Source organism: Pristis pectinata, chromosome 33, assembly GCF_009764475.1.
Source record: "Pristis pectinata isolate sPriPec2 chromosome 33, sPriPec2.1.pri, whole genome shotgun sequence".
In the NCBI taxonomy this organism is placed as follows: domain Eukaryota; kingdom Metazoa; phylum Chordata; class Chondrichthyes; order Rhinopristiformes; family Pristidae; genus Pristis; species Pristis pectinata.
In genome coordinates this window covers 14,596,951-14,612,200 of record NC_067437.1, presented here as the reverse complement: position 1 = coordinate 14,612,200, position 15,250 = coordinate 14,596,951, and the positions used below count along the sequence as shown (strand labels likewise).

Genomic DNA, 15,250 nt, shown 5'->3' with positions numbered 1-15,250 from the left:
CAAATCCTGTTTCTTTTTATGGATGCAGGAATTGCTGGCAAGGCCAATATTTATTACCTACCCCATGAGGTGGTGGTGATGAGCCCCTTTCTTGAACCACTAAGATCTTGTGGTGAAAGTTTGCAGACAGAGCTGCAGGCTTTCAATCCAGTGATGATGAAAGATCAGCAACTTATTTCCAAGTCAGTGTAGTGTATGACTTGCAGTTCCTTGACAAACTGCACCAGACGATCCTCCCCCAGCCCCAGATGTTCCTCTCCCAGTCCCGGGTGTTCCTCTCCCAGCCCCAGACAATCCTCCCCCAGCCCCAGACGATCCTCTCCCAGCTCCCGACAATCTTCCCGAGCCCCAGACTACCTGCCTCCAGCCCCAGACAATCCTTCCCCAGCCCCCAGGCAATCTCTTTTCTGACAACCTTTCCCCAGACCACATTTGCCCAATAGTCTATTGATCTCAACCTGTTCCTGGACAATATGGTCACAAAATGGAATTACGTGTGGTGCCTTGGATAAAAACCACAGAAATCAGCCATTTGGCCCAACCAATCCATGCCAGTGTTTATGCGTTTGCACCTGAGTGTCCTCCTGCCTTTCCTCAGGTCAAATTATCATCATAACCTTCTACCCGCTTCTTCCTCGTCTACTCACCCATTCTCCCCTTAACTGTTCCTATTGGTTTCACCCACAACATGTGTCAATCTGTTCTGTATTCTCCGTAACCCCTTTGGTTTCTTCTGAATCCCTTTTGGATTTTAGTGACCATTTTACAACCTGAAACTTAATCTCTAAATTCCTTCATACAAGTGGAAACATTTTCTCTGCATTCACGCTGACAAACTTTTCATTGTTTTAAAGTCCTCTATTATGTCACCCTAAACTTTCTTTTCACAAAAGAAACAAGGCCCAATCTGTTCATCCTATCCTGATACATAAACCCCTCACAGTGTCTGTTGTCTACACTGCAACCTCTAGACCCTTTTAATAAAATGATGACCAGAACTGGACACAGTAATCTCAGTGTGGTCCAACCAACGTTTGATACAGGTTTAGCATAACTTCCCCACTGCTTAATTCTCTCCCTCTAAAAATAAACACTAACTTGCTTTTTTGTGCCTTACTAACCTGTTGCACAACTTTAGTGATTGATCATGCTCTACTTAAGTCACAATATTGCAGCAATTGCAGATTCTGCAGTCTCTGCTGCATTTGGCCAGATCATCTGACCCACTCTTGTCTCCAAGGCCTCAGCTTCCCTCTCAATGGCTCACAGGTCAAAGACATCACTCTCTTCCACTCCCAGGACTTCTGACCTCTCTCTTGGCCACTCCTGACCATTCTCTCTGGGGCTTGCCATCTGCCCAAACAATACCAGATTCCAGAGTCACCCGTTTCTGCAGCAGACCCCATGAGCCAATCCAGTCACGTCCTTTGGAAAAGAAAACCATTGTTAATAGAATTAAATATGCCATAGACTGATTTAATAGCCTAATTTAAATGTCTTATAAAGATATGCAAAGTGTTTATGCAGTTTAAACTATTTGCCCCACAAAATGAATATCCCTAGTGACTTTTGCAATTAATATTTTCCAACAATTTTATCAATCTTGTTTGCAACTCAGCTGCAATTTTTTTGATGCCAGCAATTCCAGCTTCTGTAGCTTCTTGTGTCTGCAATTTTTTGAAGTTTGATATTGGTGAGTTTGTACCCTTTGTTTCTCTATCCCACCTAGCTCTCACCTTACAAGTAATAAGTCACCTCCCTATTCTTCCTGCCTTCAGATAAGATGCCCTCTTGAGTTCTGAAATTCCCCAGACTTCTCGCCCCAGAGCAGAGATCCGAATGTCTGGCCAATCAGTGGTGCTGTGATGGTGGAGTATGCAGGAGCCAGGCTAGTAACTTGATGAAAATGCTGCAGCCTTTTTCAGGGTAGGAAAGGTAACATGTAAAGTGAAACTTCAATCCTGGTCATTAAAAGCAAGCCATCCAGGAGCACTGACATCTCTCACCCTATGAACTCAGCCGCATTGTACAGATGGTGTGTAGAATAAACAGCCATGCCAGCACAGGATCTAGTGAGAAACCTCACAACTTATCTTTAATTGCAGGGAGGAGTGGGAATGGCTGCAGAAGGTGTCATCTCTGAATGATTCCATTGTCACTGAAGGGAATACTGGGAGCCCACAGTGCCGTTTCCTGGAGGAACTCCGTGCGGCTGTGAAGAACCTCCTCATGCAAGTGGATGTACCCCTCAGCCAGGTAACCTCACATTATATTCATCAAAATTCCTACGACACAGCAGAAGGCCATTCAGCCTATTGAGTGTATGATAGTTCTGAGATTAATCCCATCAATCCCGGTTATTTCTCTTTAACCTATTCACCCACAAATGTCCATTAACCACCCCCCCCCTCAATTCTCCCACCACCCACCTACACTAGGAGCCATTTCTGGTGGCCAGTTAACCTATCAATCAGTATGTCTTTGGGATGAGGGAGGAAACCAGAACACCCAGGGGAGACATACTTGGATACAGGGAAAACATGCAAACTCCATACAGGTAGCACTTGTGTTCAAGACTGAATCGGAGTTGTTGGAGCTTTGAGACAGTTGCACTACCTGCAGCAGTACTGTGCTACGCGGTTACAATTCATTCCGTGAAACAATCTTATTTTGCCATCAACAATTGGATAACATAGCTGGTTCAAGCAAAAGCTGTTGGAACCAGAAGCAAAAATATACAATGGGTCAGTCAGCATCTGGAAAAGGGAGGTGCAGATATATTTAACCAGGTAAAAACTTTTTAAGAACTGACTCAAGTATCCCATTTTAGTAAAGAGACTGTACCCAAAATTATTGATGTCTCTCCAAATTCTCTTGAAAAATGGCATCCTCTTCCCTACAAACCCCACACCCTATCCTGTCAATAAAAAGTCGTTGAGCTTGAGGCTCAATTGAAAATCTCGTAACTGAGATTGATAACTTTTGTTGGGCAAAGATATTAAACAGTTTGGAACCAAGGTTGGTTGATGAAATTCAGATACATAGATATTAGCCATAATAAATGACAAAAAACCACTGATAGGCCTGCTCTGTGTTCCCAGAATTCCTGGCTTCATATTTTTGGCAGCTGTATTTTGTTCCATTTTATCCTTATATTGAATCTGGCCAGACCCAACAGACTGGGACTAGATTGTCCATGTGGTTTAGAATAGTTACTAGGTTTAGGAAGATGAAAATAACTCACTGAGTTATTTACAGTTGGGAATTACTCATCTGAAACGAGTAAAATGTTTACTGTGGGATTGGAGAGAGTGAGCTTTGTTGATATTCATGGGAGGGAGTTCTTATTGGCAGTCTTCTGCTTACTGTTCCGAAGGTGGTGAGCTTTCTTCCAGAACCACAGTAGTCAGTCTACCAAAAGTCCTTCCACAGTGCTGGGAATTCCAGAACTCTGACCCAACTGTGAGGAATATATTCTTCCAAATCAGGACAGTGTATGACGCAGAGGTGATGTGTGATGCACCTGATGCACTTGTCCTTACAGGTAGTAATGATCTTGGGTTTGGGAGGTCCTGACAAATAAACCATGGCAAGTTCTTGCAGAGCACCTTGTAGATGATACATTCTGTAGATATGATGGTTGGAGGGAGTGAGTGCTTATGATGTTAGATGGGGTACTGAGCAAGCAGATGGCCTTGTACTGGATGGTGTGGACCTTGCATGTTGATGGAGCTACATTCATCCAGGCAAAGGAAAACCATTCTATCATTGCTTGTAAGTTGTGCCTTGTAGATGGAGGGGAAGGTTTGCAGACTCAGAAGGGTGAGTCACTTGCTGCAGGAGACCAGCATCAATCTATTTCCAAAGATGAGACATTTATCAAGATGAGTTTCTGAATAATTGTGCTACTTCATGTGACAGCTACGTCACATTCAACTCCTGAAGCTGGGCTTACTGTGACATTGCAGCGGTTTCAGATAAGAACCTTGGCTTGAACTTTTGGAGGAAGGATGATGCATGCATTGACAACTGCACTCAAAACTATTTAAGGAGAGCAAGGAAAAAAAAATTCTTTTACTATTTCCAGGCTGTGGATTTTCGCCTATACACACAGGAAGTGCTGGAGTTTGGAGAAAAAGTCTCCTTCCTCTTGTTGCTTCCTCCCATAGATGATGTATGCTCAGCCCCAGGACAGGATGGACATCCCTCAGGGTTTCTCACCCTGCCTCTTCAGATCTTCGAGCTTGGTGAGTAGGACTGTTAAGAACTTATCCACGTCACATACGAGCAGGGAGAGGCTGGTTAACTCTTCAAGTTATCCATCTGAACTAATCTGTATCTGAAATGAAATTAACTGGTCAGCCAGTCCATGAAAGACAAGCTTTCCTCATCAACTCGTCTCTACTTTTCACCCTGCCTGCTGACGAGAAAGGTTTTATATAAAATGATTATGCACTCTCGGGCTCAGGACCAGTTTATTTTGACCATAGGTTGGGTTTTAATTTTATACCCAAGTACACTCCTCCCTCCCTGCCATTGGAATGTCACTCCATACAGGCACCCACCTGGGACACAATCAGTCCTGGCTCCCAAATTAGACACCCCCTTCCCATTCCCACCCCTGGAATCACTTCCCACTGGAATCAAACCATCGCGGATCGGAACTCTAGTCCTTGGGACCAGATCCCCACCCTAACACTGGTTCTGCAATCTGCTCCTGACTGGAAGTAAAGCCTGTCAGTCACATAGGGGAACTACCAGGGCCAATAAATTGCAAGCAAGGAACTCCAGACATCAGGATTTCCCTGTTCCTCAATCCCCACCCACGTGCTGTCCGGTCCCACTAGGGGCCCAAACACCCTTAACTATTGCTATGCAACCATCAAAGATGCCTTCTGAGCCACCCCCTGGCCTCACTTTGCTAAGTCAGATCACCAAGCTGTGCTCCTTCTCCCTGCAACAAACAGAAGCTGAAATGGGAGGATCCAGTGCAGTAAGTCGTACAGTGCTGGTGTAAGGAAATAGATGAGCTTCTACGCCACTGCTTTGAGTCAGTAGACTGGTCTACATTCAAAGACTCAGCTGCCAACCTAGATGAGTATGTCACCACCATCACGGAATTTATCAGCGTGTGTTGAGGACTGTGTACCAAAGAGGACAACCTGGGTGTTCCCAAATCAGAAACCATGGATGAACTGGGAGATCCACTCCCTACTGAAGACTAGGACTACAGCAGTCAAATCAGGTGACCCTGACCTTTACCACAAATCGAGATATGGCTTCCATAAAGCTATCAGAGATGCCAAGAGATAATATCAGTCCAAAATTGGGTCCCAGACCAGCCATCAGTTGTGGCAGGGCTTACTTGCTATAACGGGCTACAAAACGAAGTCAGGCAGCATTGCCGACAACAGCACATCCCTTCCCGATGAGCTTAACACATTCTATGCACATTTTGAACAGAAGGGGACTGGTATGTCACCACCCACCCCAACAGCCTCTAGTGCACCTGAACCCGTGGTCACTGTTGAGGACTTAAGATACTTATCTTAAGTCTTACGGAGAGTGAACCCATGGAAAGCATCTGGCCCAGATGGTGTCCCTGGCTGTGTCCTCAGATCTTATGCAGATCAGCTCATGAGGGTATTTGCAGACATTTTTAACCTCTCCCTGCTTCAATCTGAGGTTCCCACCTGCTTTAAGAAGATCACTATCATCCTGGTACCTAAGAAAAACAAAATAACGTGCCTTAATGACTACTGTCCGGTGGCTCTGATATCCACTATCATGAAGTGCTTTGAGAGGCTGGTCATGGCATGCATTAACTCCAGCCTCCTAGAAAACCTCGACCCACTGAAATTCACCTACCATTGAAACAGGTCTACGGTGGATGCCATCTCCCTGGCCCTACACTCATCTCTGGATCATGTGGACTACACCCACATTGACTACAGCTCAGCCTTCAATAACATAATTCCAAGCAAACATCACCAAACTCCAGGACCTGGGACTCAACACCTCCCTTTGCAACTGGATCCTTCTGACCAACAGACCGCGATCAGTAAGGATAGGAAGCAATACCTCTGGCACGATTATTCTCAACACTGGGGTCCCACAAGGCTGCATCCTCAGCTCCCTACTCTACTCCCTGTACACTTACAACTGCATGGCCAGATTTGGCTCTTTAACTCCATCTACAAGTTTGATAACACCATAGTGGGCCGTATTCAAATAACGATGAGTCAGAGTACAGGAAGGAGATAGAGAGCTTAGTGACATGGTGTCATGACAAGAATCTTTCCCTCAATGTCAGCAAAACAAAAGAGCTGATCATTGACTTCAGGAAGTGGGGCCATGCACATGCTCCTGTCTACATCAACAGTGCTGAGGTCGAGAGGGTTCCTAGGAGTGAACATCACCAATGGCCTGTTCTGGTCCAACCACGTAGACACCACAGCCAAGAAAGCTCACCAATGCCTCTACTTCCTCAGGAGGCTAAAGAAATTCGGTTTGTCCCCTTTGACACTCACCAACTTTTATTGATGCACCATTGAAAGCATCCTATGTGGATGCATCACGGCTTGGTATGGCAACTGCTCTGCCTGGGACTGCAAGAAACTGCAGAAAGTTATGGAGACGGCTAAGCACATCACGAAACCAGCCTCCTCTCCATGGACTCTGTCTACACTTCTCGCTTTCTTGGAAAAACAGCGAGCATAATCAAAGACCCCACCCAACCCGGACATTCTCTCTTCTCCCCTCTCCCATCAGGCAGAAAATACAAAAGACTGAAAGCATATACTACCAGGCTCAAGGACAGCTTCTATCCCACTGTTAGGACTCTTGACCTCACAATCTACTTCATTATGACCTTGCACCTTATTGTGTACTTGCAATGCACTTTCTCCATAGCTGTGACACCTTACTCTGCATTCTGTATTGTTTTACTTTGTACTACCTCAATGCACTGTGTAACGAATTGATCTGTATGAACAGTATGCAAGAGAAGTTTTTCACTGTACCTCGGTACACGTGACAATAATAAACCAATTCCAATTCCAATTCAATTCCAATAAGCTGCCCCAGTAACTATCCAGACCAATGTATCATCTCATCTTGACTATGGCCATTGTAAGAATTTCAACACCACCAAACAGAATAAAGGTTAATTTCCTGTTTATGCATATTTATGAATTACATGTTGTGAGCACTAACAATTGGTCCTTGCAGTGCACTTCTGCACCTATGAACAAGAGCTGTTTGCACAGTACTGCCAGACCTCGATCTTACTGGAACTGGACTCTCTGCTCTCCCAGCAAGCTTTGAGGGAAGCCATTGATAATACCGAACTGATTGAAGCAAAGGAGAAACATGGCCAGGTGACAGACCTCATTCAGGTAAAAATGCATTCAATATCCTGACCCATCCCCAGAGTAAATTGTGGAGAATAAAGTGGGAAACTGACTTAAAATTAACAAGACTCTCAGTTGCACCCTGTCTACTTACCACTTCCTCGTTCTCCCTCTTGCATCCCTTGTTTTCTTGCACACTCTGACATTTAATATCTGGAACATGCATCCAGCGGAGGTGATAAAATCAGATAAAATTACTCTGTCTAAGAGACATTTAGACAGACAAGGTGTAGAAGAATATGGTCCTCATGCGGGCAAATGGGATTAGTGTAGATGGGCAAAAAGATAGGCATAGACGTGGTGGGCAGAAGGGCCTGCCTCTGTGCTGTATGACTCTTAGGACTCTCCTTTATCCTTCCAACCTCCCTCCTTTCTCCCACTCTCCCTTTCCCTCACTCCTTTATGGTCTTGCCATTCCATCCTCCCACTCTTTTCCTCCTCCTCCCATAGGAAATAGAAGCAGAAATAGCCATTGGTCCCTTGAGCCTCTGCCATTCACAAAGATCACATCTGATCTTCCGTGCCACTTTCTGCACTAACCCCATATCCTTTGACTCCCTTAATATCTAAAAATCTATTGATCTCCTCCTCAAATTTGCTCAACAAACGAGCCTCCATAGGTCTCTTGGATGGGGAATTCCAAGGAGTCGCTACCCTCTAGGTGAAGAAATTTCTTATCATCTCTGTCCTAAATGGCCGACCCCTTCCAATGAGTGTGATCTCTGGTTCTAGATCTCCCCCCGACCCCCCAGCCAGGAGAAACATTGTCCCTGCATCTACCATGTCAGGACCTGTGAAAATTTTGAATATTTTAATTAGGTCACCTCCCTTCCGTTAAATTGTAGAGAGTACAAGTGCAGTTTACTTAATCTCTCCTCACAGGACAAACCCCATCCATCCTAGGAATCAATCTGCTGGACCTCACCTCACAGGCACATCCTTCCTTAGATAGGGAAACCAGGCTGATACACAATACTCCTGCAGGAGCAAGACTTTTCTATTCTTGTATTTCAAATCCTCTTGCAATAAAGGCCACCACTTGGTTTCTAATTGCTCCCTCCTATCATTTCCCTCATTCCCTCTGTCTCTCACTCCTCCCTCACTCTTCCATATTCTTCTCTCCCGATTCCTCTGTCCCCATTCCACAATGTATACAATAACAAACTGGACTTGTTTCAACTTTAGCAATTGGATGATATTTGGAAGGAAGTCCGCTGGATCACAGACGTACTGCAGTATGCCCGATATCGTCAGCCTCCCACTGGAACCCCTCTATCCTGGATCCTGGAGATCTCAAGCACAGTGGACAGTAGGAAAGCAGATTCAGTCTCAAACCCCCAGAATGCTACTGATCTCTCTCTGGATTATAATGACAGAAAGAAATCTTCAGGTATGCATTTTACGAAGAGCATTTGGGAATTAGCGGATGCAATGAATTGTTCTGTATATACATTTAACTACTTCATATAGGCTTGTGCTACATCTTTCCTTTGGTCTCAGTCAACCCTATCCTCAACTGTTTACAAGCAATGCCAGAGCTCTGACTGAACACCCGATGTAGAACTTGTCCCAGTTTCATCAGCAGCAGGCAATGAGGCAAAGTTATTCCCATTATTGTTGGCCTAATTTTTGTTACATGATTTCCAACCATTCCTCCCCTCTACCCCCAACCTCAGCAGATGTTTCTGCTTCCTGAAGAGACCAATATTAGGGTTTGGATCCTGACCCAAGCCTGTCTGGGCTTGATGATATTTGTATGTTCAGGTCAAGTGTACGTTCTGAAAGAATCTGGGTTGGAGTGGATGAAGCCCAGATCAGTACTTCAAAAGAGGTCAGTGTGGCTTCCTTAGTACTACTGTATGTGAATAGAATATTTGAGATTCTTATATTTACAACACTGATCAGGTCAGGTTTTGGGGTTGGAGTCTGGTTCAGATTGGATGTGGTCGGTTGTTTTAGTAATTGGTTTATTATTGTAACATGCACCGTGATAACAGTGAAAAGCTTTTGTTTGCGTGCCATGCAGACAGATCATTCCATACATAAGTACATCAAGGTAGTACAAAAGGAAAACAATAACAGATTGCAGTAATTGTGGTGTTACATTTACAGAGAACGTGCAGTGCAAGTAGACATAAAGTGCAAGGGCCATGACGAGGTAGATTGGGAGATTAAGAGTTCATCCTTCTCATATGAGGTCCGTTCAGGAGTCTTATAGCAGCGGGATAAAAGCTATCCTTGCTTTTTGGATGGGTTTTAATTTTATACTCAAGCAGACTGACACTGAGAATTACAAATATCAAGTAACTACAAATTAATCCAGTGAGGACTTCAGGAGAAATGTATTTACTCAGGCACTCATTAGAAAGTGAAACTCAATACCTCTGGGTGACCTTGAGGTGAACTCCACAGAGGTGTTTAGAGGAAACTGGTTCCACAGGTGAGGGCGAAGGGAATGGCTGGGCAGACTGAGAGGATAAGAGGAGAGGGAGGAGGCACAGTTAAAGCTTTGAACGGTTCAGCCTGTTTCTGCTCTGAATTTTGTGAAATTCTATAAAAGTATCAATCTTCACTTTCTTGTAGATTGTAAAGAAATCCTGGATGAAGATGATGTTTTCTGGCCAGTGGAAGGAGACTACGATTCTAACCAGGTCCTCACACCCAAACAGATAGATCCAGTGTGGTCCCTAGACAGGGAGCACCATCACTGGGGCACTGGCACTGCCATAGACACAGACTGTACAAAGCTCCCGCAGCACTTTGCTCTCCATAGTGAACAGCACAGACATAGGAAAGCTGACAAAGAGCACTATCGGACAGGGAGTCTGGAACTTAAAAGCCAAGCAGTCAAGGAAGGCACCTCCTGCAAGTTCTGGTCACAGCCAACATCAGTGGATGAGAGCACAGAGCAGTCTGATCACGAAGAACCATACCCTTTCACTACTGAGGCTGTCCAACACATCCATCTACCTGAATGTAGTTTGGTGGAGTGGATCAAGGAGTCTCAGGACACCTAAGCCTTCTGTTACCCTAAAACTGGACCAACTGCTCAGATGTAAAATATCCCACCTCAGATTAGGGTTATACAACATCTCTGAGATATTTTCAAATAGATTCAAGTGGTCATTATGTTATGTCACTTTATTCCATGAAGAAGGACTTGCATTTCTATAGCACCTTTCATGACCACCAGACATCCGAAAGTGATTTACAGCTAATGAATTACGTTTGTGCTATAGTCACTGTCAGAAGGGAGGAAACGCCATGACAATTTGTGCACAGCAAGATCACACGAGATGATAATAACCAGATAATGTGATTGTTGTTTGAATGATAAAGAGAAAACTCCCCTGCTCTTCTTCAAAAGTAACGCCTGCAATCTTTCGTGTCTCCTGTTGTGGACAGTTAACGCTGCATCTCAGAGGCAGCACCTGTGATTCTGCAGCATTCCCTCAGTGTTGCACAAAGAATGGGGCCATCTAGCCCAGCATGAACATGTTGGTTGAAGAAATATTCACCCAGATTAATCCCAATCTACCTCTTCGACCATCCCCCTATAGATTACCGCAGTGTCCAGATACATCCGTGATATCATTCTCCCTTTTCTGCTGGGGAGCAGCACCCAGGGTTTTGACCCAAAACTTTGGCAATTCCTTTCCTCCCACAGATGCTGCTCGACCCGCTGAGTTCCTCCAGCAGATTGTCTGTTACTCCAGATTTTTTTCACATGCTGAATGAAAGGAATCATCTCAACTGCACTTTAACCTTCTACCAGTTCTTTAAATTTATGCCCCCTAGCTATTGACCTCTCACACAATCATAATCTTGGAAAATTATGGCACAAATGAACATTTGATCCATGTGTTCAAATTAGTCCCACGGTTCATCCTGGCCTCATAACCTTGTTGGTTATCGTGCTTCAAATACTCGTCCAAGGACTTTTTTAAATGTACTGAGCAATTTGCCCTGTCAGACAGCGAGTTCTAGATCCTGTCACACTTCAGGTTAAAAATAATTCTCAATTCCCAATTATCCTTTAATTGTCTTAAATTTACATTCCTTATTTTTTGACTTAAGAAACAGAAAATGCTGGAAACACTCAGCAGGTCAGGCAGCATCTGTGGAAAAAGAAAGGGAGTTAACCTTTCAGGTCACAAATCCTTCATCAAACTGAAAAAGTGAGGGAGGTTTTTGACTTCTGTGCTCAAGGAAATAGCTTCTTCCTGTCTAAACCTCCATTTTGCTAAACCCCTCAAATAAATCTCCTCCCATTCTGGCCAGTTTCTCCTCATAGCTGGCCAGTTTCTCCTTGTGAAACACCTCTGTACCCTCCCTAGTGAAGTCACACAGTGTGGTGACCAGACCCGTGCCTGCACCAGCTGTGTTTGGTGAGTGTTTGATACAGTTTAGCTCTAATGTTCTTGGCTGTCATTAATATAAAGACAAGTATCCTGTGTGCTGCTACTTTCTGGGAGCTGCAGACCTACATTCCAAGATCTCTCTGTTTTCATGTTTGTTTACAACACAGAAGGTTATTTGACCCATCAAGTCTCAACAGCTGTCAAAACCATCAATCCCATTCCCCTATTTTTTTTCCCGCAGCCTATTCTCTCTCATAAGCCCATCAGCTCCCCCCGATTCTCATACCACCCACCTACACTTGGGGTAATTTACAGAAGCCAAGTAATTTACAACCAACCGATACATCTTTAGGATGTGGGGTGGAAGTTGGAGCACCCGGGGGAAACCAGTCACAGGGAGAACGTGCAAACACCACACAGGCTGCATCTGATGTCAGGATAAAACATGGGTCACCTAAGCTGTGAGGCAGTTCCACTCACTGTTCCTCTACACTGTATGGCATCCTACATTGATCATGTATTCCCTTTCCTTGTTTGCCTGAGCCAATTTTGGATCCATCTTTCACTGAACCAATTTTGCATCCACCATTGGATCCACCATCCATCATTGGATCCACCATCCACCACTGAGCCAGTTTTGGATCCATCTTTCCACTTTTCCATAGATTCATTAAGCTTTTACTGAAAGAGCTATGCTTTCCTTAGTTATCCTTTTGCTTAACATGAAAGGTATGCCTGCATGGCCCTCCAAAGCCACCGAATTTGAAGTCCTGCACATACCCTTGGCCCTACCTTTTTGATTTGTGGGAAGATACTTGGATCTGAACTCTCTGGCTCAAATGCTTCCTACTGCTCTAACATCGATTCACTTTTAAGTGCCAATTTGCAGTCCACCTTTGCTGAAGTACATCTCAGCTGAAAACTGACCTTAGTTCTTGTTCTTGACTTTGTGTTTTTTTAATACTATGCTAACTTTATTATGAATTATGATCACCATTAACAACATTGATCCACACTGATATCCTCCTGCCCCGCTTGATTCCCAAAAATTATCTGAAGCACCCTCTCTATATACTTCAAAGGGTTTTCCTGAACACATTCCATTAATACTGAGATGTTGACCTTCTGTTTGCTGTTCTACCTCTGACTGTTTGGTGGTCAATTGTACATTCCTAGCAATGTCACTGACACTTCTTGTTTTTCATTTCAACTCAAATGGCCTCAAAAGATGATTCTGCTGGTACATCACACTCCCCATCACTGTAACTGTTCCCCTAACCAATATTTCATATCTATTTATGACATAAAGGGGGCCATTCAGCCTGTTGTCTATACTGGCCCTGAGCAATCCCATTAATTCTTTTCTCCCACATATTCCCCTATATTCTCTCTCACATGTCCAACAACCCAGCCTGATTCTCCTACCACTCATCTACACACTAGGGGAAATTAGCCCCTCAACCTACATGCCTTTGGGATGTGCGAGGGAATTGGAGCACACGGGAACCTCAAATGGTCACAGGGAGAATGTGCAAACTCCACACAGACAGCACCAGAGGTCAGGATAGAACCTGAGTTGCTGGAGTTATGAGGCATTAGCATTGCCTGCTGCACCACTGTGCCACCCATACTATTTGCCTTCCCTTCTATTTTAAACATTCTCTCATAAACCCTACACCAAAAGTGTTGAGCTGCTGACCCACCCTTCTTTGAGCCCTGTTTCACTAATAACACAGGTGCAAATATCTGTATGCCTTCAACATGCCTGCTTATTCACTCATCCCCTCATTTTGAGGTATATACCATCAAGCATTTCTAAACTTCTGATTCTGCACTCACCTTTCCATCACTTGCCAAACTAGATTAAAGCCAGTGAGTTCCTTTGTTAATCAAACACAATGCAGCTCAGCAAGAAAAGTATTGGTCCCATCAAGCATGTCGCCTTCTTTGAAGGAGCTTTCTGATTGGTCCTTTAGTCTGCTCTTTCCCAGCAAAATAGCTCTCCAAATTTTTCATTTTCAAATGTTTATTCAATTCCTTTTTGATACTGAATCTGCTAACACCAGCCTTCCAGGAAGTGGATTACAGATAATAATAACTAATAGTGTGGTCTTCGTTTTCATCATGATGATCTTCAGTTCCCTTCTGGTTCTTCTCATCAATTATCTTAATAAAGACCAGAGGATTTACAGTCAGCAAATTAAAAGCCCTGGCAATCTGTCTCCCGAAGACCAGGCAATTCAATGCAATTTGTGATTATGTATTCCTTTCTGGTTTAAGTATTGTGGGTCTGGAGGTTTGGGATAACACTGTGGCCTCATTAGTTGATATATCTGACCACTGATTTGGGTCAATAACAACAGCTTGCTGACAATAACTCCTTTGCTTTAGTAAAACATCTCAAGAAACTTCCCAAAATGTGCTATAAAATAAATGTAAGGTGATATTAGGACCAGTGCTAGAGAGTTACTCAAATTACTGAGATTGTGGTTATAAAACTTCGCTCATAATCCAAGATTACTTAAATTGGTGATACATTCCTGAAGAACCAAATTATGCTAATGTCTTCAATTATCCCTTTCACAACAGCACCAGCCCAGTCCCAGGCTCTGTAGTGATCAAAGAATAGCTCAGAGACACTCATCTCCTGAGTTTTCTTATCCCTGGACAACTCGAGAGACAGCTGAGCCAAGGGTGCATCATTGGTCTTTGATTTTATTTACTTGTTCATAGGGTACGCCATCACTGCCAATGTCAACATTTACTGTCCTTCATTAATTATCTCTGAACTGAGAAGGCAGTGAAGGGTCAACAGCATTGGAGGATCTGGACTCACGTGTGGGCCAGACTTGGTAAAGTTGGCAGATTTCCTTCCCTGAAGGACATTAGTCAACCAGATAGGTTCTATCACAATCTGCTAGCATCATGGTACCATTACTGGGGCCAGCTTTAATTCCAGATTTAATTACTTGAATTTAACCCCACCTCAAGCTACTGAGATGGGATTTGAACTCATGTCTCCAGATCAATGATCCAGAAATCTGGCTACTAGTCCAGTATTTAACACTACCATAATGTACAAATGTGTTGCACTGTATCCAAGAATGTTGGACTGTGTACAGATAAATCAGATTGTGTACAGGTATTTGGAAATGAACCTTTCTCAGCCTTTCAATAAAATTAGACCAACTCAATCTTCTCATCTTATCCTCACATCCCTTGATTCCTGTATTGTACAAAATTCCTTATTTTTCAAAAGAACATAGGGGACCCAATTTGATTTTTTATAAAAAGCTGCAGATGCTGAAAATCTGAAATGAAAGCAGATTCTTTGGAGAGAGAGTAACAGAGTTAATGTTTCAGGTTGAGCAAAGTTAGAATTCAAGGATGTTTTGAGTTGCAGAGAAGGAGATCAGTGGAGCCAACAAGGGAGTAATTGGGTGGAGGCTGAGAGAAACTGAATGTCACCAGTGTTAG

General features: G+C 43.7%; 1 protein-coding gene across 1 annotated transcript in view; it reads left to right on the top strand.

Moving 5' to 3' along the window:
* The window catches only part of LOC127585685 (ankyrin repeat and fibronectin type-III domain-containing protein 1-like), a 101,426-nt gene extending 86,459 nt beyond the window's left edge, over nucleotides 1–14,967 (top strand). The window contains exons 14-18 of the mRNA XM_052043357.1: nucleotides 2,106–2,256; nucleotides 4,088–4,247; nucleotides 7,231–7,397; nucleotides 8,598–8,802; nucleotides 9,996–14,967. Of these exons, the coding sequence (XP_051899317.1) occupies nucleotides 2,106–2,256; nucleotides 4,088–4,247; nucleotides 7,231–7,397; nucleotides 8,598–8,802; nucleotides 9,996–10,429 (1,117 nt within the window). The 3' untranslated portion in view covers nucleotides 10,430–14,967. The remainder of the gene's footprint in view (nucleotides 1–2,105; nucleotides 2,257–4,087; nucleotides 4,248–7,230; nucleotides 7,398–8,597; nucleotides 8,803–9,995) is intronic.
* Nucleotides 14,968–15,250: the final 283 nt, after the last annotated feature.